This window comes from Lepidochelys kempii, chromosome 20 (assembly GCF_965140265.1).
Source record: "Lepidochelys kempii isolate rLepKem1 chromosome 20, rLepKem1.hap2, whole genome shotgun sequence".
Lineage (NCBI taxonomy): Eukaryota > Metazoa > Chordata > Testudines > Cheloniidae > Lepidochelys > Lepidochelys kempii.
In genome coordinates, this window is record NC_133275.1 from 22,838,455 (window position 1) to 22,863,238 (window position 24,784).

Below are 24,784 nucleotides of genomic sequence, written 5' to 3' on the forward strand. Positions count from 1 at the left end.
GCTGAGCGCTTGGCCCGGGACCCCCGTGACTCCCACGCGTGGCCCGGGCGGCGAGGGCAGGCCGCCCCCGCCCAGCACGGAGGCTGTGTCAGACCCACGCAGGCCGGGGGTGGGCGGCCCTGTGCCCGCCCCCCCGTGTGCAGGGAAGGGTTCGTAGGGGCACTAGCCCGCCCTGTAGGGGGTATCACCATCCAGCCTTTGAAGCTCATCATAAAGTTTCTCAGGAGACTGGTGGCCACTCTTGAGAAGCAGCGGGCCGGGCCGGGCCTGGCCTACAAACAACGTAGCAGGAGTGAGGCTGGGCCTGGCTCCTTCCTTACACAGCAGCAGGCTCAGTCGCAGCCCACAGCATAATCTCCCACCCCATGCACAGGCCGGGTGACACCACCCCTCCCTTTAGTCCTTCCAGCCCCTGTCTTCTCCTACTTGAAGTGTGGATGGTGTATTTCTGTGGGGGCCTGCACTTGAGCCCATTGCTCTCTTTTTACAAAGGGGGCAGCTATGGCTATACCTCTGCTAGGCAGCTAAAAATCCTTGCTGGGGTATATTACCTTACTGGATTAGCTACTATGGTTCCCCCCCACGTGAAGTGACTGCATACCACTCACGTCCCAGGAAGAGACCCATAGAAACCAGGCCACAGGCTAGACATGAAATTTAATTTAATAGAAATTTTCTTCAATCATTCATACATTCAAGTGTGAACATGAGAAGTCTCCGCACCCCTACCTCTGCATTTCACTCCTCCCCCACAATACATTTCAGAGAGTAGGTAGAAGCTTGGACTCAGTATTCCACTCCCTTACCATCTACCAACCCCCCTTCTCTCCTGCCACCCACCCCCACCCCAGCATTCTGTGACCTCCCTCACCAAGACACCACTCTTCATTCTAGCCCATGCCCCATTTCCCCTCCACCCATGCTACAAGACAATAGCTCTATGCAATTTCCAGGGGGGATTCCTGAGAGGTGTCAGGCATGTTACAGAAAATCAAGGAACTACAGATGTTTGCTTTACAGTCCAAAGAAAGGGGAGGAAGTTACTTAGAGTTACCCATCCCACTTAGTCTGAGCTGTTGAAAGCACGTTCTGTTTAACAGTGGATCTAGTTTGGACTGGCCTCCGCACCAGCTGTCAGTGAACCGGAGGCCAAGACAGCTGCTTGAGTTGTAAAAAAACAATGCAGCAGCTGCAGCAACATAGGAAATGGATCAATCCACTCATTTTAAGCTGGAGCTCTCTTGACAGCTGTACAGTTCCTGTGAGAACAAACTGCGGAAAATGAGGCCTAATACTGCAGTCTAGTAGATTTCAACCCCTTGGTTCACCAAAGCAGTGCTAGGATGGAGGAAAAGCCAACCCTACCATCCCTGCCCACTCAGGTCACTGACATGGGAGCAGGGGTTGGAAACTGCTTCCATCTGTGAGGAGGGATGGAGCAGGGCAGGTGACTGGAAGGAGGGCAAGGAGAGGTAGTGGTACACTGCTTCCTATCTATCCCTTTGCAGAGCACCTGGAGGACAGGAGCCAGTAGAGACACCAGCCACCATTAAAAAAAGTGGTTGATGCTGCTGTTCCTGCCTGAACCAAGGGTTGTGTTTCTACAGTTAACCTTAGCATACATTCATCCACTGCAGGGCCGAGACCTGAACTCACATGAATGGATCATTGGGGGCATGTGAAATAAAAAACAAACCACAAACAAAACACCAATAAAAAAGTTCAAGTCTCATAGAGACATTACTGTATCCCCTCCCCCTCTCCTTATTTGGGTTTAACCAAGCGAGCCACATGGTGGGGGCCAAAGGCGAGGCTCAGTGGAGGAGCGGTGCTGTGGGAACGGCCTTTTACAGCTCATCCTTCAGCGGTGCCTCCGTTTCCTCCTCTTCCTCCTTCTCTGGCTCATCGTCATCCTCCTCCTCCTCTTCCTCATTATCGTCCCCTTCGGGCTCATCGTCCCCTTCCTCCTCTTTCCGCTTCTTGTCCTCCTCCTCTTGTTTCTTCCTCTGCTCCTCATCCTGCTGCTCCTTCATTTTCTTCTCAGCATCCTGGGAGAGATTGACAGCAAGACAAGTTATCCGAAAGGGAGAGGGAAGATGGTGCTAGTGGTTTGGGTGCTAGCCTGGGCCCCAGATTCTAATTCCCTGCTCTACCAGGCTGCCTTTAGCAAGCCCATGCCTCAGTTTCCCCATCTGCACAAGGAGAAAGACACTGCCATTGGGCTGGGCCAGTCAAGGGGGCCAGTGAGTACCTGAAGGAAGGAGAGATGCAAGGAACCGAGCAGGCTAGACTCTACGCAACCCTCCGAACAGTTTCAGACCACCTTAAACCTTCATGCCTTGGCAAGAACTTTTGCCTCACTTCTGATAGGGAAACCCAGGCCAAGAGCAGGTGGGATGTGCCCAGGAGTCCTGCTTCAGCCATAGGCCCATCCTGATAGCCCCCTGATAGCTCCACTCGGAGAGGATGGATTACATTAGAGGGTTTAGGTTTCAGAACATTTACTGAACTGTCTGGCCTTCTCCCCCACACCCAATATCAGATTATTTCAAAGGTGTTTCTATGCCCTGTTACAGCTGAACAGCCCCATCACCCTCCTAGCACAAGAAATGCAACAATAAACCCCCTTGATTCAGCCTGCCTTTCCCTGCACTATGATTCCCCGTGGAGCCCCCCGAACAGCTGCAGGTCCTTCCTCTGACCTCAGGGGGTGACTTGGTCACTGCACTGCCTGCCAGCACATGGGCTCTCCCCTTATGTCGTCCTCCCTTTGGGTCGACATTTACTAGCAGGGGAAATCTCTTCTGGGGGAGCAGGAGCACTCCCCAGGGACAGTCATTACCTTGGTGGCCCCCCAGGTCTCATTGCCTGACTCCTCTGCGAACTTCTCGTCATCCGTGATCAGGAAGTTGTCGAAGATGGTGCCAGATTTCACCTGAAAGGATAGCAAGCCAGTGACTGCGCAGCAGGGAGCAGCCAGATGCCCCCACGGTGACTTTGCCCATCTCGCCCCAAGCAAAGGTGGGGGGTCAACCAGCAAGACAAGGGTTAAGAGTCAAGTCCTGCCCAGAAGAAAACTTAATGCTGCTCAGCCAGGGCTGAGGCTGAATCTCAAGGATTGGGCAAGAGACAAGCATCTGTTTTGGCTTGGGAAGCGTTCAGACATAAGGGAGCCAGGAGTCCCTGAGGGCGAGTTAAGGTATCTGCCAACAGGGGACAGCGATGCCAGCAGCACAGCCGGGCACAAGGCCCATGTTCCATTAGATTGGATGCCCCAGCACTTTAGTGCAGCTGAGGCCCCAGGGGCTCAGTCTGAAGCAGAGCCCATTAAAGGCAAGTTCCCACCCCAGCGCAAGGTGGCATGATCTAGGCTACTGTTCAAGAGCTAGACAAGTCCTGCTCCCAGCCAGCCAGCCCCCTTGGGAGGAGCGCACCTGCCACAGGTCCAAGCCGATGACGCCGAAGCTGTCGTAGGAGTACAGGCTGGGATCAGGGGTGTAGTCTGGGTTGTCGATCTCAGGGTGCACCCACTTCCCCTTGTAGTCAGGGTTGTCTATCTGTCGGGGTTTCCACTCCCCCTAGGGAGCAGGAGAACAGCATGTGAGAAACCAGCGAGTGGGAAGAGGGATTACACCTGGTCTCCAACAGGCGAGCGGCTGGTCTTACGGGGGGAGAAAGATCAAGGAATGGGCCTGGCATGGGGATGCCAGCTCTGCCAGAAGCTATTGCAGCTGTAGGAGCGGGACAGGCTGCCTCCCTCGGTGCACGTGCCACCCTGAGGATCATAGGCCCAGAGTTTATTAAGGGGAGTTGGAACACAAGGGCTCCACCTACAGCTGCTTTCAGAGACATCTGGACTGGGCTGAGGCTGCCATAGAGGAAGCCCAGAGCTAGCATGCTATGGATTATTCCCTTCTCCCCACGCCGTGCTAGAACCCTGAACCAAGGGCTGTGGTGGATTTGCCATCGCTGGCAGTTTTTAAATCAAGACTGGGAGGTTTCCCAGAAGCTCTGATCTAGGAATTATTTCATACCAGTTCTCTGGCCTGCATTAGGCAGGAGGTCAGACGTGACTAGAGGATCACAAAGATTCCAAGGCCAGAGGGGACCAATGACTGAGCAGTCACATGCCAACTTGAGAACCAGGGAACGTTCCTGCTCAATCTCTGCTCCCCTGCCTGCCCTCAGAAGGCCCCCCAAGGCCCTCCTTACCCATGACCAGCTCAGCATGAAGATGATTAGACTGGGGCAGCGTTGCCACAATAGTTTGGAGTTACAAGGGTCTTGATCTCCTCCCTCCAGGGCACAAGCCTATCCCCTTGCAGAAGGCTGGAGGTGGCACCAAGAAGGGAATGCTCACTGGCACTGCACAGAGGTGTTATAGGGGTTCATGCCTTTCTCTAGGGCAGGAGACCTTAACTGGGTGCATTTGTCACTCCAAGGCAATAACTGGCAAGCATCAGGCCTCAGGTCTCATCCCCCGGGTACACAGATAGTCAGCACCGACTGCAGCAGGGCTGCGGCTCCTCAACTGACAGAAGGCCACGATATTCATGGAAGTTTACAATCAGACACTCTAGACCCCCTCCATCCCCCCACAACTGCTCCAGACCCAGCCTGTGGGCCAGCCTTACCTTGTACTCTGGATTCTGGATCACTGGAGGCTCCCACTCCCCGTCCATCTCCTCATCCCAGTCCTCCGGCTTCTTGGCATCAGGGTCAGGAATGTGCTCCGGCTTATCCCAGTCCTGAGGGGCAGAGGAACAGAAGCAGGCAGATGTCAGGAAGAGATTCGCCACCAACTCCTCACTCTGATGGATATCCTCCCCTCCATTGCCCCATCCAGCCCCACACACAGCAAGAGCTACAGCTGTTATCCCCCACCACCTGGCCCGGGGAAATGATGTAGCATTACGGTACCAGTCTCTGACCAGCCCCATATGCTGCCCCTACCCAAGATCTGCAGCCCCCAACTCACCTCTGGCTTAGAGTCCTCGGGGTCATCTATCTTGGCCCTATCGTCCCAGTCCTCTGGTTTCTTGGCCTCAGGGTCCTTGATCTTCTTGGGAGGCAAGAAGTCCCAGTCTTCTTCCAGGCTGCCCGACTCCACCTTGTTGTTGTCAATCTTCACCTCGTAGGTGTTGTCAGGCCGCACAATGAGGGTGTAGAGGTGCGTGAACTCGTCATCCTGGCCAAGGGAAGGAGCCAGGGATTAGATGAAGTCTCAGCTTAGAGCCAAGGAGATTCCACTCCAGGCCCATGTCACAGGGGCAGGAGCCTCTAGCCAGGAGACTCACCTTGCAACGGATGTCTTTGTTGATCAGGATGTTCTTCCCTTTGTAGTTGAAGATCACGTGCACTTTTTTGGTGCCTGGGCCACAGATGTCAGGGCCTGGATTGGAAACAAGCCACAGTTCAGAGGAGCAAACCCAGCCTGCATCAGAAGGGGCTGAAAGTCACCTTGTTCCAGCATGGAGAGCTGGCAAATTCAGCTCCCAACAGGACCAGCTACTACCTCAGCACCCGTACATCCCCACACTGGCCTTGTTGGCAGGCTCAGTAGAGAGAACATGGGCTGAATGGGGCTCAGACTGGACTCTCCCCCCTGCTGGGAACCCACCAGAAATGACAGAGGGGCAGTGCTGGGGGAACACAGCTCCCCAGCAGCCCCTAGTGCCATGCTGGGCCAATGAGCACCCCCTAGTAAGTCACGCACACATTCCTAGGGGTTTGGAGAGCTCCCCTCCAGACACTGTGCAAGCCCCACCCTGCTTCGCATGAGACCCTACCACAGTCTGGGTCCATACAGCTAGTGCATGGCCAGCAGAGGCCACGCAGAGCCCACCCCACAGGCACTCACCAAACATGATGTTGTACTCCGAGTCCCCATGCATGTCCTCCTGGCTCAGGCTCGAGGGGAAGAGCTTGACATAACCACCACCACAGTCAATATTCTGCTCGTGTTTCACCGTGAACTGCACCACCAAGGTCTTGTCCTTGTTGCTGAAGGGGTCAAAGCGGGCAGACAGGGCGTAGAAACGGGCATCCTGGCTTGTCTGGAGGCCTGACAAGGGAAGGGGAAAACACACAGTCAAGAGCCAGCAGGGAGGGGGAGCGTGATCCCTCCGTAGTTGGCCTCAGAACTCAGCACATCTGGGCAACAGGCCTGTTCGAGCTCAGCTCTGCAGCAGCTTGTATGTAGGCACCGTGCCGAGCCCCTGTGCTTGTCATCTTACGGCTAATGCTTCAGGGCACGAGGTGGCAACCAGCAAGGGATTACCCCCCAGCCATGTTCACAGGTGCATTATGGGGGTTGTCAGCTTCCCAAGGGGGCAGGTATTGGTGGCTGTCATATGCTGTATGCTGTTATCTGGACTTTGGTAGTGGCAAGGACCTGTGCAGACAGCTAAGAGGCAGCCCTGTCCCAGAGAGCACATAATCCAGGTGACACCCAGTGGGCTAACCCATTACAGCCAGAATGGGATGGGAAGGATCTACTGGGCTGATCTCATACTGATTTATAGATGTGCTGGGTGATTTATAGTAACCCTGCCAGGGGAGCCAATGGGTAAGATGGTTAACAGAAAAGGCCCCAATCTCCCTAGTGCATCCTGGGCGGGTGGGGAGGGACACAGAGCAGAATGCAGCAGGGACACACAATTTCTCACCTTTATCCTTCTCTGCGTCCCCATAGAACTTGCCCGCTGTGAGTTTGAACTTCCCATAGTCCGACTTGTGCTTCGACTCCACCCAGCGGCTCGTCCAGGCATCTGTGGGGAAGAGAGACAGGCATGAAATTTTAACAGCCCCCCGCTATCACCACACGCACTCAGGACAGGGAATGTACAATCCCAGCCCACCCTTGGTCATTATGTGAGGAAGGCCCCACCTCACTAGGACATCACAGGCCAGAAAAGAGCTCTTGAAGCCAATCACTGGCCGGTGTTTCAGTCACTCATGGAGCCAGGGGCAAGAGCCTCATTTTCACCAGGCAGGGAACTGAGGCAGAAAGGAAGTGGCTTGCCCAAGGTCATATTGAGCCCCCACAGAGTTCTGACTCCCAGTGCCTCTGTTCCAGCCACTAGACCATGCCCCCTCCCCATGTACAATGATGGGCCTGCTTCATCCAGCAGGCAGAGTGAAAGCTGACCATGCAAATGTGTGGCAGAGTATTAAGTGTGGAACAGGATTTTGCATTTCTCCTCTCCCATGAGCCTCAGCACTTCATGAAGAGAAGGACAGGCAACACATAAGGACTGAGTCACCTGCTGCTAAAATGCAGCCTCCACTGGCGTGGAATATGGCAGCTGTTTAACAGTCAATCCTGCATTGGCAGCTTACATTGCTTGTTAGTGCCTTGATCAACATCAGTCTAGAATGGCTGGGCCAGCCACATCTCATCCCTTAGTACTGCAAGCTGCATCATGGACCAGAAGCAAAGGCCTTGTCTGAAGGGCCCCAGCCAGAGCCTTTAGAGCCATAAGCCCTTCAGGCAGGAGTCACCAGCTTTCCAGACAAGTTACAACACCTGCTTCCGAACTCACTGATGCGGTCACAGCTGCACAGGAGAAACACAGCATAGCATGCCATGAGCCGCCTCACCAGTCTCCAGGCCTTGCACGCCCACAGATGCACACTGTATCTATACCAGTTTCCATTTAGCCACCCACATGGGCACAGTGGGACTGAGCTGAGGACTGCAAGCTCTCTGCTCTGAGATCGATGGAGCAGAGTTGTAAGCCATTTGCTTACATCCTTAACTTGGCACCCATCCATCATCAACTAGGGCAGATTTTGGCTTTTAAACGTGCACAGCCCCCCGTAGGGCTGTACAGTCTGCATGTGCTTAGACACACCCCAAAATGTTTGACCTAGTCCTTACAGAACAGACACCATCCCCACAGGGCCCAATAATTATCGATTCCCCACTGCCCATTCAGTCTAGACTGCACAGGGAGGCGATTATGAAACCAAAGAGGCCTCCAGCCGCCACCCCCATTCCCCGCCTCCTCTCTATAAGCCCTATAGGCAGCAAATATGCCCTCTCCAGATTGAGTTTACCCAAGAAGCATGGTAAGACACCAAGCCCCTGGTTTCAGGCAGTGTTCACACTGTATATTCAGAGGCTCTGACAGTTTCAGCTATGGAACTGCTAGCAAGTGAGTTTTTAATCTGAACTGCTATGCACTGATTTTTTTTTTGGGGGGGGCAGATTTCCCCCACCCCCCAAATATTTTCAAAGCCTCTTTAGAAAGGGCTTTAAACTGACATCCTAATGCTATCTAGAGCCCAGGGCAAATGAAATACTCTAATAAGAGACAGACACAGGTTAGCTCACTACTCCCAACCCACAATCCCAAATCCTGCTGAGTCCTGACCAGCCAAAGCAGGATTTTAGGGTGTATTTTTGTGGGTGAAATAGAATGCCTGCCTCCCAACAGGGTTCTCTGCCCCACTGTGTGTGGCCTGCCTCCTCACAGAGAGATCTGGGCTCATTCCATGGCTCTATATGGCCTCGATCCTATTACGACTGTCCCCCTCCCCACAGAGTTCCCTTGGGTTCTGCAGGGACCATTTATGACACTAGACCATTAATCGTCCCTACATCTACCACCCTATGTTCACAAAACCAGGACGCCCCAACTCTAACCCCATAGATCTGTACCCTATTTAATCCTCCCTACCATCCCCCAGCCCCACCCATGAGCCTGACAGCATAGTGAGTGCTACAGAAAAGCCTTATGTCCTTCACTCCAATGCACCCCGCCAGCAGATCTACGCTGACCCCTCCTCCCACAGATCCCCACACCCTAAGGAGCCCCCCATTACAGCTGCCCTTCAGAGCCTCCCCTTTACTGCACCCCACCCAGGCCAGAGACTAGTAAACCCTGACTAACCCTTCCACCTGCAGAGCTAGCCTGACCCCACAGACCCCCCCCCCATGGGACCCCCATCACCTACCCCTTCATTCCCACCCCCCACAGGGCTGGTCTGACCCCATGGAGACCCCCCCCATCACCCCCCCCCATCTCCTGCAGGGCTGGCCTGACCCCATGGAGACCCCCCCCCCCGGGACCCCATCACCTCCCCCTTCACTCCCACCCCCCACAGGGCTGGCCTGACCCCATGGGGACCCTCCTATCACCTCCCCCCTTCACTCCCACCCCCCACAGGGCTGGCCTGACCCCATGGGGACCCTCCCATCACCTCCCCCCTTCACTCCCACCCCCCACAGGGCTGGCCTGACCCCATGGGGACCCCCCATCACCTCCCCCTTCACTCCCCCCCCCCCATCTCCTGCAGGGCTGGCCTGACCCCATGGAGACCCCCCCCCCATCACCTCCCCCTTCACTCCCCCCCCCCATCTCCTGCAGGGCTGGCCTGACCCCATGGGGACCCCCCCCCCATCACCTCCCCCTTCACTCCCCCCCCCATCTCCTGCAGGGCTGGCCTGACCCCATGGGGACCCCCCCCCATCACCTCCCCCTTCACTCCCCCCCCCCATCTCCTGCAGGGCTGGCCTGACCCCATGGGGACCCCCCCCCCATCACCTCCCCCTTCACTCCCCCCCCCCATCTCCTGCAGGGCTGGCCTGACCCCATGGGGACCCCCCCCATCACCTCCCCCTTCACTCCCCCCCCCATCTCCTGCAGGGCTGGCCTGACCCCATGGGGACCCCCCCCATCACCTCCCCCTTCACTCCCCCCCCCCCCATCTCCTGCAGGGCTGGCCTGACCCCATGGGGACCCCCCCCATCACCTCCCCCTTCACTCCCCCCCCCCATCTCCTGCAGGGCTGGCCTGACCCCATGGGGACCCCGCCCCCCATCACCTCCCCCTTCACTCCCCCCCCCATCTCCTGCAGGGCTGGCCTGACCCCATGGGGACCCCCCCCCATCACCTCCCCCTTCACTCCCCCCCCCATCTCCTGCAGGGCTGGCCTGACCCCATGGGGACCCCGCCCCATCACCTCCCCCTTCACTCCCCCCCCCATCTCCTGCAGGGCTGGCCTGACCCCATGGGGACCCCGCCCCATCACCTCCCCCTTCACTCCCCCCCCCATCTCCTGCAGGGCTGGCCTGACCCCATGGGGACCCCGCCCCCCCTCACCTCCGTCCCCGAACTCCTCCCTGAAGTACTGGGCGGGCCCCGCCGCCACCAGGCCCAGCAGGCCGCAGAGCGCCAGGAGCGGGCTCATCACGGTGGGTCTCGCGCTTGTCCCCGGGAGGTGCCGGCCTGGCCCGTCACGAGACGCCAACAACCCAGCGGGGCACCAGACACTGACTGCGGGCGCGCAGCCCGGGGCGGCCGCACTTATAGTCGGCCCGGCCAGGCGCCCGGCCCCCGCCGCCGCCCCATTGGCCCGAGCCCGAGCGACGCGCGCTCCCATTGGCCGGCAGCCTGCCCGACGAGTGAGGCTGCGCCCCCGAACGCTGGCGTCCCAGATGGCCGCTTCCCATTGGTTGCCGAGCTCGGCCAATCAGGAGCGACCACGCGTTCCGGGGGAGACGCCCCCTCCCCTCGCTGGCTATGTCACCGCCGCCTGTCAGGTCACGTGAGCTTTCGGCCTCTCTTAAAGGGCCAGCTCATGGTGGTTGTGCTGGGTTCCCTCTCCTCTGCACCCCCCTGGGTCACTGCAGGGGGCAACCCACCCCCTCCCCTAATAACCACCAGTGGGGGAGGTGATAAAATAACCCAGCCTGGGGGAGGAGGAGGAAGAGAGCTGGCGATGCCATGTGCTGTGACACAGCAAGGCGCCGTGGTGTAATGTTACGCGAGGATGCAAGCAGGTGCTAGGCGTAGCAGGATGGGGCCACAGGCTGGGATCCCGGCTCTCTGCCTCTCTTAGGGAGGGGCAGGGGGTCCAGTGGTCAGCACAGGGGGCTGGGAGCCAGCACTCCTGGGGTCTTTACTCCGCTCTGCCACTGACTTTTCCTGGGGCTTTGGTCAACTCACTTAGGCACCACTTCCCCCTCTGTGAAGATACCAGCCTACCATTATCGAACGCTCCGAGGCCTCAGCTGAAAGTCAGGGATTTGTGAGGATTATTCTTTATCCTCTGCAAATTGGAACCCGCTGCTGTTCCTTTGGTGTTGTGCGGCTGCCTCCCAGAACTAACAATAAAACAATCGTTAAAGCATAATGTGCTCACCCAGGGACTAGGCAGGGAGCCATGGAAACACCAGTCATTGCGATTGCTACGTGGGTACCAACTCAGAAATCAGGGTTCTGATTTTTTGCTCATCAAGGGTTAGAGAAGTTAATCTTGGTGTCCTGTGCAAACTGCATCTCTGATCTTTTAATTCTGACTCCCTAAGCTCATCCAGTAGTTTCATTTAGTGTTAAGGTTTTTTCTTTGCCTCCAAGTACTGTGTGCTATGAGCTGTCATGCTCTACTCCAGCAGTGGCTGCATTGCAGTGGAGGGTGGCTCACTGGATAGCTGCACCTCTCACTTAATTCACTAATGTTTGTAAAGTGCTTATAGATCATCAGAAGGGGCAAAGGTCTTTTCTGAAGGTCTCTCACTGTCAATACAAATAGATCCTTGGAATTTCTAAATATTGTAGATGACAATTTCCCAACTTAGAAAGTGATCCAACCAACACAGGGGAATTCTATATTAGACCTAATCCTGACAGATAAAGAGAAACTGATCAGAGAACTAAAAATTAATAGCAGCTTAGGTATAAGTCATCATAGCTTGATCACATTTATAATGTGCAAGCAGAATAAAGTCCAAACCAGTTTACTTACACACACATACACACACACACACACACACACAAAGAGCGCATGCAAGAGCACTTTAAAAGGACCAGTTTCACAAAGCTGAAAAATCATGAGCCAAATCAGCTAGGAAAAAAAATTTCTGATTCAATTCTGAGTGATACTTGGAAATTGTTTAAGAATATTTAACAAGATGCCCAAAAATTGAGGAAAAAGGCTGTATCAGTTAAAAAAAAAAACTGAACTAGGTTAGAGGGGAAATTAAGGCAGCTTTCAGGGTTCCTTCCCCACTCTGAACTCTAGGGTACAGATGTGGGGACCCTCACGAAAGACCCCCCAAGCTTATCTCTACCAGCTTAGGTTAAAAACTTCCACAAGGCACACATTTCTTCCTTGCCCTTGGTATTGCTGCCACCACCAAGTGATTTAAACAAACATTCAGGGAGGGCCACTTGAAGCCCTATCTCCCCCAAAATATCCCTCCAAACCCTTACACCCCCTTTCCTGGGGAGGCTTGAGAATAATATCCTAACCAAATCGTTACAAAGTGAGCACAGACCCAAACCCCTGGGTCTTTAGGACACTGAAAATCAATCAGATTCTTAAAAGAAGAATTTTATTTAAAAAAAAAAGTAAAAGAATCACCTCTGTAAAATCAGGATGGAAGGTAACTTTACAGGGTAACAAAAGATTTAAAACACAGAAGAGTTCCCCTCTAGGTTTAACTTCAAAGTTACAAAAAACAGGAATACACCTCCCTCTAGCAAAGGGAAAATTCCCAAACTAAAACAAAAGATAACCTAACGGCACCTTGCCTTGTTTATTTACACTTTTTGTAATATCAGATACTCGTTTCAGGATTGTTTGGAGGAGATGGATTATTTCCCTGACCTGGTGCCTCTCTGCCTCCTCAGAGAACACAAAGAAAAACAAAAACCTTCTCCCACAGATTTGAAAGTATCTTCTCCCCTTTTTGGTCCTTTTGGTCAGGTGCCAACCAGGTTATCTGAGCTTCTTAACCCTTTACAGGTAAAGGAGGGATTTTATGATACCCTTAGCTGTAGGTTTATGACATGGCCCCCAAATCATAGACAGTGCTGGACAGCCTGCTCCACACTAGCTGTGATTTCTTCCTGGAGCTCTAGGAGAAAACAGAATTAATAAGACACATGCACCTCTAGATACACTACTGATTACATACAAGTTAACAATATTTTCCACATTTCAGGGACGATTTTAACCAGTTGATTCTGGGAAACTTTCACAGGAGACGGCGTCAGCCACTTCGTTAGAAGCTCCTGAGATGTGCTGTATTTCAAAATCAAAATCTTGGAGAGCTAAACTCCACGAAAGAAGTTTTTTGTTATCATCCTTGATGGTAGGAAGCCACTTCAGCACAGCATGGTTGGTTTGTAGGTGGAAACGCTGTCCCCAAATGTATGGGCGTAGCTTTTCCGGAGCGTAGACAATGGCATAACATTCCTTTTTGCTGATTGACCAGGGGCTTTCCCTCTCAGACAGCTTCTTGCTGAGAAACACGACAGGATGGAATTCTTGATCCAGTCCTTCCTGCATTAAAACTGCCCTGTAAAGGTTCGGACTCACCCCTGCGGCGCCTCCTGCTGGTAGTCGTCGGGAATTAGCTCGTCCAGCCCCCAGAGCGCCCTCTGCAGACCAGTGATCTGCCTTACCGCCAGCCCCCATGTCCCTCCCAGGACCCGGTGACCCTTTCTTTGGGGTGCTGCCCCCCCTGGCAGGACCCCCACACTCTCAGGTTCTGGGTCTCCCCACCCAGGGGGACCCCCACTCTCTAACCCCCCCACACCTCACCTCAGTCTGGGCTACTGCCAGTCCCCACTTAGCCCTTTGTATTGGGGGCAGACTGCAGTGTGTATACCACTCATCATAGGCAAGGGGGTTTTGGACCTGCTGCCTCTGCCTACCCGTGGACTGCCCCTCTGCAACCCTGCGCCTATTCAGGCTGTAGTCAGGCCTGCAGCCTGAGGCTTTCCAGGCCGGAGCTCCCAGCTCCTCTGGCTCTTCCCCGGCCCTGGTACAATCTAGGTGTCCTGCTCGGCACCTTGCAGCCAGGCCTTTTTCCCTCTTCAGGCAGAGGGAAACTGACTGGGCTCCTGGCTCACAGCCTCTTATAGGGGCCAGCTGGGCCTGATGGACCTGGCCACAGCTGCGGCTGTTCCCTTAATCCGGCTGGGCTTTGCCCCACAGCCCCAGCCCTCTCCCTGGGCTGGCATCAGCCCTGTCAGGGCTGGAGCGGGTAACCACCCCGCTACATGCCCCCACACCACGCTCAGACGCATCTGTGGTTACTAGGAACAGTTTGTCAAAGTCTGGGGCCCTTAGCACTGGGTCAGTCAGACATGAGTGTCGCTTTAAGCTGGTTAAAGGCCTTCTGACGCTCTTCAGCCCACTGCACTGCATTTGGCTGTTTCTTTTTGGTTAGGTCTGTCAGTGGGGCGGCGATTTAGCTGTAGTGTGGTACAAATCGCCTGTAATACCCGGCCAAGCCTAAGAAGGATAGGACCTGTTTCTTTGACTTTGGGACAGGCCACTTTTGGATAGCATCCACTTTGGCCTGTAGGGGGTTGATAGTTTCTTGACCCACCTGGTGTCCAAGGTAAGTCACTCTGTTTAGGCCTATTTGACGCTTTTTAGCCTTAACAGTTAGTCCCGCCTCCCTAATGTGCTCAAAGACTTTTTTCAGATGCTCCAGGTGTTCTTCCGATGAATCAGAAAAGATGGCCACATCATCAATGTAGGCGACTGCAGATTCTCCCAATCCCGCTAGGAGACTATCTAACAGTTTTTGGAAAGTGGCGGGTGCATTTCATAACCCGAAAGGGAACTCATTAAATTCATACACCCCTACATGGGTGATGAAGGCTGACCTTTCCTTGGCAGAATCATCCAGCGGTACCTGCCAGTACCCCTTGGTTAAATCCAAGGTAGAGATGAACTAGGCACGTCCCAGTTTCTCTAATAGCTCATCTCTGCGTGGCATTGGATAGTTGTCTGGGCGAGTTACAGCATTTAACTTACGGTAGTCCATGCAAAAGCGTATCTCCCCATCTGGTTTGGGAACTAGAACCACTGGAGATGCCCATGCACTGTTAGAGGGGCGGATTACACCCATCTGTAGCATGTCCTGGATCTCCTATTCTATAGTAGTCTTGGCTTGAGGAGACATCCGGTAAGGTTGGGCTCTAATTGGGTGAGCATTACCTGTATCAGTGGAGTGGTATGCCCATGGTCCGTCCTGGGGTGGCTGAGAACATTGGCGCAAAGCTAGTGCACAGCTCCTTGATCTGCTGTCACTGCATACGTCCAAGGGTCATGGAGAGGTTCACCTCTTCCACACCACCGTCACTTTTTCCTTTGTAGTAGACACCTTCAGGCCACTCAGGGTCATCTCCTCCCTGGGCTGTAAACTGACAAACCTTTAATTCTCTGGAATAAAAGGGCTTTAGAGAATTAACATAGTACACTTTAGGCTTTAGGTTTGAAGTGGGGGATGCTATGAGACAGTTAACAGCTCCCAGGTGCTCTTGGACCGTGAATGGCCCTTCCCACAACACTTCCATCTTCTGGGCCTGGAGCACCTTCAAGACCATGACCTGGTCCCCTACTTTGAAGGAACACTCTCTGGCATGTTTATCATACCAGGCTTTTTGCTCTTCCTGAGCATTTTTTAGGTTTTCTCTAGCAAGAGCTAAAGAGGTTTGGAGGGTGTTTTGTAGGTTGTTTACAAAGTCCAGAATGTTAGTTCCTGGAGAAGGCGTAAACCCCTCCCATTGCTGTTTCACCAACTGTAATGGCCCCTTAACCTCGCAGACATACACAAGTTCAAATGGTGAAAACCCTAAACTGGGATGTGGTACAGCTCTGTAGGGAAAGAGCAACTGCTGCAAAACTAGGTCCCAATCACTGGAGTGCTCATTTATGAATTTACATATCATGGCCCCCAAAGTTCCATTAAACTTCTCCACCAGGCCATTTGTTTGATGGTGGTAAGGGTTGGCAACCAAGTGGTTCACCCCATGAGCTTCCCACAGGCTTTTCATGGTCCCTGCCAGGAAATTAGTTCTCAAATCTGTAAGGATGTTGGAGGACCAACCTACCCTGGCAAAAATGTCTGTTAGTGCCTGGCACACACTTTTAGCTCTGGTGTTGCTTAGAGCTACTGCTTCCGGCCCTCGGGTGGCAAAATACATGAAAGTCAGTATGTACTGCTTTCCTCTGGGTGTCTTTTTTGGAAAAGGACCCAGAATATCCACAACTACTTGCTGAAATGGGACCTCCATGATGGGGAGTGGCTGGAGAGGGGCTTTGATCTGGTCTTGGGGTTTTCCCACTCTTTGGCACACCTCACAAGTAGAAACATCCTTGCCCATTTCCTCCCAGTGGAATAACCTCCCCAAATGGTCTTTGGTCCTGTTCACCCCAGCATGGCCACTAGGGTGATCATGGGCTAAGCTCAAGAGCTTTTCCTGGTACTTAGTTGGAACTATCAACTGTCTCTGTGATTCCAGTTCTCCTGGTGCCTCCCAGAAAGAGTTTCCTTGTATAAAAGTCCTCTGTCTACCACAAACCGGGATTGGTTAGAAGAGTTGAGAGGGGGTGGGTTGCTCCATGCCGCCGTCCAAGCTCCCTGGAGGCTTTTATCTGCTTCCTGTTTGGCCTGGAACTGTTCCCTTGATGCTGGGGACATCAGTTCCTCACTGGATAGTGGACCTGGGCTTGGTCCCTTGGGAAGCAACGCGGGGGATGGGGATGGTTCCAGGGACAGTGACCCGCTCTCTGTGGGTGCGCTAGGTTGCGGTTCAGGCTCCAGTTGACCCTCTTGTGCAGGTTTAGCTGCTGCTGTCAAGGCAGGTTCGGTGGTGCCCTCTGGCGTTGGAGCTGCAGACGGGGTTGGAAGCGCTGGACTCAGGGCTGGCAACGGTTCTGGTGCTGGTTGCTCCGCCAGTTCTGCTTCTGGGACTGGCTCTGGCTGGATCTCTGCGACTGGATCCATGACCGCTGTCACAGACGTTGGCCTGGGGTCCGATTCCACCACCTCAGTCTGGGTCTCTGGTAACACAGACGGGGCCCTGGTAGAAGTTTCCAGAACAGAGCTAAGTGTGACAGCTTGCTTAGCCTGGCTGCGGGTGACCATTCTCACCCTCTTGGCTAGCTTTACATGGTTGGCCAAGTCTTCCTCCAGCAGCATGGGAATGGGATAATCATCATAGACCGCAAAAGTCCACATTCCTGACCAGCCCTTGTACTGGACAGGCAACTTGGCTGTAGGCAAGTCAGAAGAGTTTGACTTGAAGGGTTGAATCATCACTTGTGCTTCTGGGTTGATGAATTTGGGGTCCACTAAGGAGTGGTGGATAGCTGACACCTGTGCTCCAGTGTCCCTCCATGTGATAACCTTCTTCCCGCCCACACTCACAGTGTCTCTTCGCTCTGAGGATATCTGGGAGGCATCTGGGCCTGAGGACCTTTGGTGGGACCTCGGTGCAATGAACTGTAATCTTTTGGGGTTCTTCGGGCAGCTGGCCTTTACATGCCCCAGATTATTACATTTAAAACATCGCCCAGCTGACTGGTTACTGGGGCGAGGTGGGTTGCTGGAGAATGGTGTGGTGGGACGATAAGGTGTTGGGGGTTTTCCTTGGGGTTTAGTTGGGGCTTTGGGCTGCCCCCGGTGGTACGGTGTGGTCTCAGGGTGTCCTTTCTGGTATCTGCCCAAACCGCGACCAGGGTTTTTCCTCTCTGCTACCTCTACCCGTTTGGTTCCGATTTGCCCCACCTCCCTGACGGTCTGGGACTGCTCATATTGATCAGCATAAGAAGTAAGACTTTCTGCTGAGTCCATTTTCTGATCCCATTAACACTGTTTTATATCATCGTTGGTCAAAATCAGGAACTGCTCTTGTATAACCAAATCACACATCCCTTCAAAGCTAGTTACACCCCTTCCTTTGACCCATTTATCTAACAGATGCTTCATCTGGTTTACATAAGCCGCATTACTTAGTCCAGGCCCTCTCTTAAGGGCTCTAAATTTTACTCTGTACGTTTCACGTGTAATTTGAAATTGTTTCAAAACCAAATCCTTAAATTTACCATAATCAGAAGCATCCTCAATAGGCATCTTGCTGAATATGCCAAGAGCTCTGCCAGTCAATTTTGCTACCAATGTGGTCATCTTGTGATCGTCAGGAATTGCATGGAGTGTGCACAGTCTCTCAAAGGTGATGAAATATTCAACAATATCACTGGATTCATCATACTGTGGACACAGTCACTCCCATTTGTGGATTTTTGGGGAAGGATTGTTAGGGTTATCGCTTCAGCGCTAACACTGCCTCCAAGCGTTTTGCTTCCATTTCCGTCTCCAAGCATTTTGTCTCTGCCTCCGCTTCCAAGCGCTTTAAGGCCATCTGCCTTTCATGTTCTTTCTGTCTCTCTTCAGCTTCAAATCTGGCTAATTCTAGTTTTCTCTGGACATCACTTTCTGTCATCCTAGCCTTCCTGTGCTTAGCCTAGCCTAAACCCGAGAGCTAAAAAGAAAAAAAAAAGAAAAGAAAAAAACAGCTTGTGAATTCCGTTGCTGTAACTCAACTCCTCTGCCTTCAGGCAAAATAAAAAAAAACTCCAGTTGCTTTCAGCTTTTAAAAAAAAAGAAAAAAGAATCACCTCTGTAAAGTCAGAATGGAAGGTAACTTTACAGGGTAACAAAAGATTTAAAACAGAGGAATTCCCCTCTAGGTTTAACTTCAAAAGTTACAAAAAACAGGAATACATCTCCCTCTAGCAAAAGGAAAATTCACAAACTAAAACAAAAGATAACCTAACGCGCTTTGCCTTGTTTACTTACACTTTTTGTAATATCAGAGACTTGTTTCAGGATTGTTTGGAGAAAATGGATTTCCCTGACCTGGTGCCTCTCTGCCTCCCCAGAGAACACAAAGAAACACAAAAACAAAAACCTTCTCCCACAGATTTGAAAGTATCTTCTCCCCTTATTGGTCCTTTTGGTCAGGTGCCAACCAGGTTATCTGAGCTTCTTAACCCTTTACAAATAAAGGAGGGATTTTATGATACCCTTAGCTGTATGTTTATGACAGCAGCTAAAACAGTTATATAACAAATAGAAGAAAGGGAAGTTGATAGTAATGTAAATCAGAAGCTAGGGATTGTAGAAAACTGATAAGGAAAGTCAAGGGGCACAAGGAGAAATCTATGGCTAGCAGAATTAAGAACAATAAGAAGGAGTTTTATTAAGTATGTTAGGAACAAAAATAATTCTATCAACAGTAATGGTCCACTACTAGATGGAAATGGTAGACGTGTCAATAATAATTAAGAAAAGGCAGAAGTGTTCAATAAATATTTCTGTTCTCTAATAGGGAAAAAACAGATGATGTATTCATCATATGATGATGATAACACTCTAACATCCTCAAGAGATACTAGTGGAATGGAAAAATAGCAGCTACTAACGTCAGACATTTTTAAATCACCAGGTCCAGACAACTTGCATCCAAGAGTTTTAAAAGAGCTGGCTGAAGAGCTCACAGGACCATTGATATTGATTTTCATTTAGTCTTGGAACACTGGGGAAGTTCCAGAAGACTGGGGAAAAAAAGCTAATGTTGTGCCCACATTTTAAAAGGGCCAGCGGGATGACCTGGGTAATTATATTCCTGTCAGTCTGACATCAATCCCAGGCAAGATAATGGAGCGGCTGATATGGGACTTGATTAGTAAAGAATTAAAGGAGGGTAATACACTTAATGCCAATCAACATGAGTTAATGGAAAATAGACCCTGTCAAACTAAATGATTCTTTTTTATTCTATTACAAGTTTGGTTGATAAAGGTAATAATGTTGATGTAATATACTAGGCTTCTGTAAGGCACTGGACTTGGTATTGCACAACATTGTGATTAAAACCTAAGAATGATACAAAATTAATATGACACATTAAATAGACAAAAAGCTGGCTCAAAACTTAACTGTAAATGGAGAAGCATCGAGTAGGTATGTTTATAGTGGAGTCCCACACAGATCTGTTCTTGGTCCTACGCCATTAAACATTTCATCAATGACCTTGAAGAAAACATAAAATCACCTCAGATAACGTTTGCAGATGACACAAAAAGAGTGAGCGGTAAATAATGAAGAGGACAGGTCAGTAATACAGAGCCATCTCAAACGGTTGGTAAACTGTCACATCTCTACTCAAGTAGCAATAGAGAGGTTCTTTTATCTCTGTATTTGGCACAGGTGCAACCACTGCTGGACTCCAACGTCCAGTTCTGGTGTCCCTTATTCAAGAAGGATGTTGATAAATTGGAGAGGGATCAGAAAAGAGCCACAAGAATGATGGAAGGATTAGAAAACCTGCCTTACAGTGAGAGACTCACGGAGCTCAATCTATTTAGCCTAAGACAGAGGTTAAGGGGGGACTTGATCACAGTCTATCAGTACCTACATGGGAAACAAATATTTAATAATGGGCTCTTCAGTCTAGCAGAGAAAGGTCTAACACAATCCAATGGCTGGGAGTTGAAGTTAGACAAATTTGGATTAGACATGAGGCATACATTTTTAACATTGAGGGTAATTAACCATTGGAACGATTTACCAAGGTTATGGTGGATTCTCCATCACTGGCCATTTTAAAATCCAGATTGGATCTTTTTTCTAAAAGATCTGCCCTAGGTATTATTTAGGGGAAGATCTCTGGCCTGTGTTATACAGGTCAGTCGAGGAGATCACAGCGGTCCCGTCTGGCCTTGGAATCTATGAAAAGCGTTATCTTCATTGCCGGTCAGGGATCTAGCTTCCCTGACTGTCTCTTTGCCTTTTGAACAGCCTGGCAAAGAACCCTAAACAAGAGAAATATCCAGCACCTGTGCTCCGTGCTGGATCATTGAGCTAAAAATACTAACATGGAGCTAGTAGTTCTAATAACAGGGCCTCCCCATTTCTACAGTCTCTTTCATCCTACAGAATCACAAAGGTTTTGCAAGCTGTGTGGACAGAGATCACTGAAATGCAGCCACCCTGGCCGTGGGTAACTGTTTATCCCGGATTCCTGCACCCACCACTAATATGCAGCACCTTCTGGGGTGGGGCACAGCAACTGTTTATACAGGGATCCTTCGCCCAATGCTGAGGTGTAGCTGTCTCTGGACTGGGGGAGGGGGCGCACACAGGGGCTGTTTATACAGGGATCCCTCGCCGAGCACAAAGATGCAGGCACCTTGTGGGTGGGGCTGGCTATCTGTTTAACAGCTCAGAACAACACTGTTCAAAATGTCTGATAAAAAAACCAACCCAAACGGAAACAGTTCTGGGATGTTATCCATACCCAGCAAATACTGAGGCACGTGGCTGGCCAACCTGTGCCCAGGCTACCAGTGAGGAGGGGGCCTGTGCGCCAGGCCAGTTCAGGACCCCACAATTAGGTAATTCTGAGGTAGTTACTCTATTAAAACCTTCTCTCTCCCCAAATACATGCTCTGTCCATCCATCCCTTCACACACCCACTACCCATCCATCCCCATATACACCCTCCCATCCTCACACACCCCTCTATCCCCCTACACACCCCACTATCCAGCCATCCATTTATCCCATACACCCCCCTCCATCCAAACGCATACACACCCCACTATTTATCCATCCATCCCTCCATCAATCCCCATATGCACCCCTCTCTCCTTCCACCTATCTCCATACACATCTTCCAGCCCCATACTCACCCGCCCATCCACCCAAACCCATACACACCCCACTAGTCATCCCTCCATTCCCATATGCACCCCTCCCCGATACTCATCGCTCCATCCACCCATCCTATACACATGCATCCCTCTATCCATCCCCATATGTACCCCTCCATGCACCCCCCATACACACTCATCTATCTGTGGATTTTTGCTAGTGCCTATCACCTTGGGCACCTATGAACACAGATGTCCTTGCTATCTTACCATCCTGTGGCTGGCATCATTTACAAAACAGACAGGCTATCCGACCTCACCCACCCTTGGAGTCTGTTGTGCCATAAGATGTCAATTACACAAGCTCCTGAGCCCATGAGGCGAGGTTGCCACACAAACGGATTTTATTTTGCAATCCAAACGGCTTCGCTGGCAACCAGGCCAGAGAAAGATGGCAGAGGGAAAAGGCAGGGCATCCCAGAGAGATAAGAAAGGGAGGAAAAGAAAGAGGGAAGTAGCTGGCGTATCTGGAAGGCTGGGCCAGCCAGGTGGTTGGACTCACTGAGTTTCTCATTATTACAAATCCCAAGCGCCTGGTCTCTCCCCTTACCCAGAGCACCTCGCAGGAGAGAATTCGAGATAAGCAGCAGCTGTCGTGTTCTGAGCTGGTGGGACCTTAACTTCCCCACGGGACTGCCCATGCCGACGCCGTGCCGCTGGTCTCAGTTCAGAGGCCGGGAGCTAGGCTGGGTGGGCAATCACTGAGCCAAATCCTAGGTCGCTTCTGCAAGGGGCTTTTGGCAACTCAGCAGTGTGCGTCTCTCGAGTCAGGGCTGAGCCCCCGGCTCCATCGGGTGCCGCATTACAGGAGGGGTCTTAGGTCTTGCCAGGTTGTGGCCATTAAAGACCCCCCAGCCTTTTTCACAGGACTGGAGGTGGCAATGCCAGAGTCCTGCCCGGGGCAGAGCCAGGCTTTGCACCAGGCAGGGCGATGGGTCATTGGCAGGAAAGCAAGTCCACCCAGCACCCACCTAGCAGCGGCGGCTTCTGTCCTGTGGGACTGGGCCCGGTTCCCCATTCCGGGTGTTGAGACCTGGCATTCTTCCTTTTCTCAATCAGATAATATGTTTGAAAAGGTGCCACATGTACACCAAAATGCTGCCGGGGGGTAGAGGTAGGGGAGGGGTTGTGACCCCTTGGTACAGCTAGCAGAGGGCACAGGCATGCATAGGATTACAGGGATCCCGTGGGTCTGATATCTACATTATAACGCGCCAGAGGGTGGCATGTGAGGTCTCTACCCACAGCCAGCAATGCACGGGGACGGCATGACGAAGGCAAAACGTACATACAGATTATATTTAAGGAGCTATGTCTCTATACTGAACATTATGGTCTTAGCCCTGGTCTACACTAGGACTTTAGGTCGCCGATGTAAACCTGCACCCGTCCACACGATGAAGCCTTTTATTTCGACTTAAAGGGCTCTTAAAATCGATTTCCTTACTCCATCTCTGACAAGTGGATTGGCGCTTAAATCGGCCTTGCCGGGTCGAATTTGGGGTACTGTGGACACAATTCAACGGTATTGGCCTCCGGGAGCTATCCCAGAGTGTTCCATTGTGACCGCTCTGGACAGCACTCTCAACTCAGATGCACTGGCCAGGTAGACAGGAAAAGAACCGCGAACTTTTGAATCTCATTTCCTGTTTGGCAAGCTGCAGGTGACCATGCAGAGCTCATCAGCAGAGGTGACCATGCAGAGCTCATCAGCAGAGGTGACCATGATGGAATCTCAGAATCACAAAAGAGCTCCAGCATGGACTGAACGGGAGGTACGGGATCTGATTGCTGTATGGGGAGAGGAATCCGTGCTATCAGAACTCCGTTCCAGTTTTCGAAATGCCAAAACCTTTGTCAAAATCTCCCAGGGCATGAAGGACAAAGGCCATAACAGGGACCCGAAGCAGTACCGCGTGAAACTTAAGGAGCTGAGGCAAGCCTACCAGAAAACCAGAGAGGCGAACGGCCACTCCGGGTCAGAGCCCCAAACATGCCGCTTCTGTGATGAGCTGCATGCCATTTTAGGGGGTTCAGCCACACCTACCCCAGCCATGTTGTTTGACTCCTTCAATGGAGAGGGAGGCAACACGGAAGCAGGTTTTGGGGACGAAGAAGATGATGATGATGAGGAGGAGGTTGTAGATAGCTCATAGCAAGCAAGCGGAGAAACTGGTTTTCCTGACAGCCAGGAATGGTTTCTCACCCTGGACCTGGAGCCACTACCCCCCGAACCCACCCAAGGCTGCCTCCTGGACCCGGCAGGTGGAGAAGGGACCTCCAGTGAGTGTACCTTTTAAAATACTATACATGGTTTAAAAGCAAGCATGTGAAAGGATTAATTTGCCCTGGCATTTGCGGCTCTCCTGGATGTACTCCCAAAGCCTTTGCAAAAGGTTTCTGGGGAGGGCAGCCTTATTGCGTCCTCCATGGTAGGACACTTTACCACTCCAGGCCAGTAACACGTACTCGGGAATCATTGTATAACAAAGCATTGCAGTGTATGTTTGCTGGCGTTCAAACAACATCCATTCTTTATCTCTCTGTGTTATCCTCAGGAGACTGAGATATCATTCATGGTCACCTGATTGAAATAGGGTGCTTTTCTTCAGGGGACACTCAGAGGTGCCCGTTCCTGCTGGGCTGTTTGCCTGTGGCTGAACAGAAATGTTCCCCGCTGTTAGCCACGGGGAGGGGGGAGGGTTGAGGGGGTAGCAACGCGGTGTGGGGTGGCAAAATGCGACCTTGGAACCAAAGCACATATGCTACGTATGTAATGTTAACAGCAAGGTTTACCCTGAAAGAGTGTAGCCACTGTTTTATAAAATGTGTCTTTTTAAATACCACTGTCCCTTTTTTTTTCTCCACCAGCTGCATGTGTTTCAATGATCACAGGATCTTCTCCTTCCCAGAGGCTAGTGAAGATTAGAAAGAAAAAAAAATGCACTCGTGATGAAATGTTCTCTGAGCTCATGCTGTCCTCCCACACTGACAGAGCACAGATGAATGCATGGAGGCAAATAATGTCAGAGTGCAGGAAAGCACAAAATGACCGGGAGGAGAGGTGGCGGGCTGAAGAGAGTAAGTGGCGGGCTGAAGACAGGGCTGAAGCTCAAATGTGGTGGCAGCGTGATGAGAGGAGCCAGGATTCAATGCTGAGGCTGCTGGAGGATCAAACCAGTATGCTCCAGTGTATGGCTGAGCTGCAGCAAAGGCAGCTGGAGCACAGACCCCCGCTACAGCCCCTGTGTAA

At 51.9% G+C, this 24,784-nt stretch overlaps 1 protein-coding gene across 1 annotated transcript; it reads right to left on the reverse strand.

The window, feature by feature from the left end:
* Positions 1 to 645: 645 nt before the first annotated feature.
* CALR (calreticulin) lies at positions 646 to 10,389 on the reverse strand. Its single transcript, XM_073318927.1, has 9 exons — positions 10,110 to 10,389; positions 6,669 to 6,770; positions 5,861 to 6,064; positions 5,298 to 5,392; positions 4,979 to 5,188; positions 4,635 to 4,748; positions 3,435 to 3,578; positions 2,843 to 2,935; positions 646 to 2,048 (listed from the first exon to the last, which is right to left on the reverse strand). The coding sequence occupies exons 1-9, from the start codon at positions 10,387 to 10,389 to the stop codon at positions 1,848 to 1,850; spliced, it is 1,443 nt and encodes a 480-aa protein (XP_073175028.1). The 3' UTR covers positions 646 to 1,847.
* Positions 10,390 to 24,784: the final 14,395 nt, after the last annotated feature.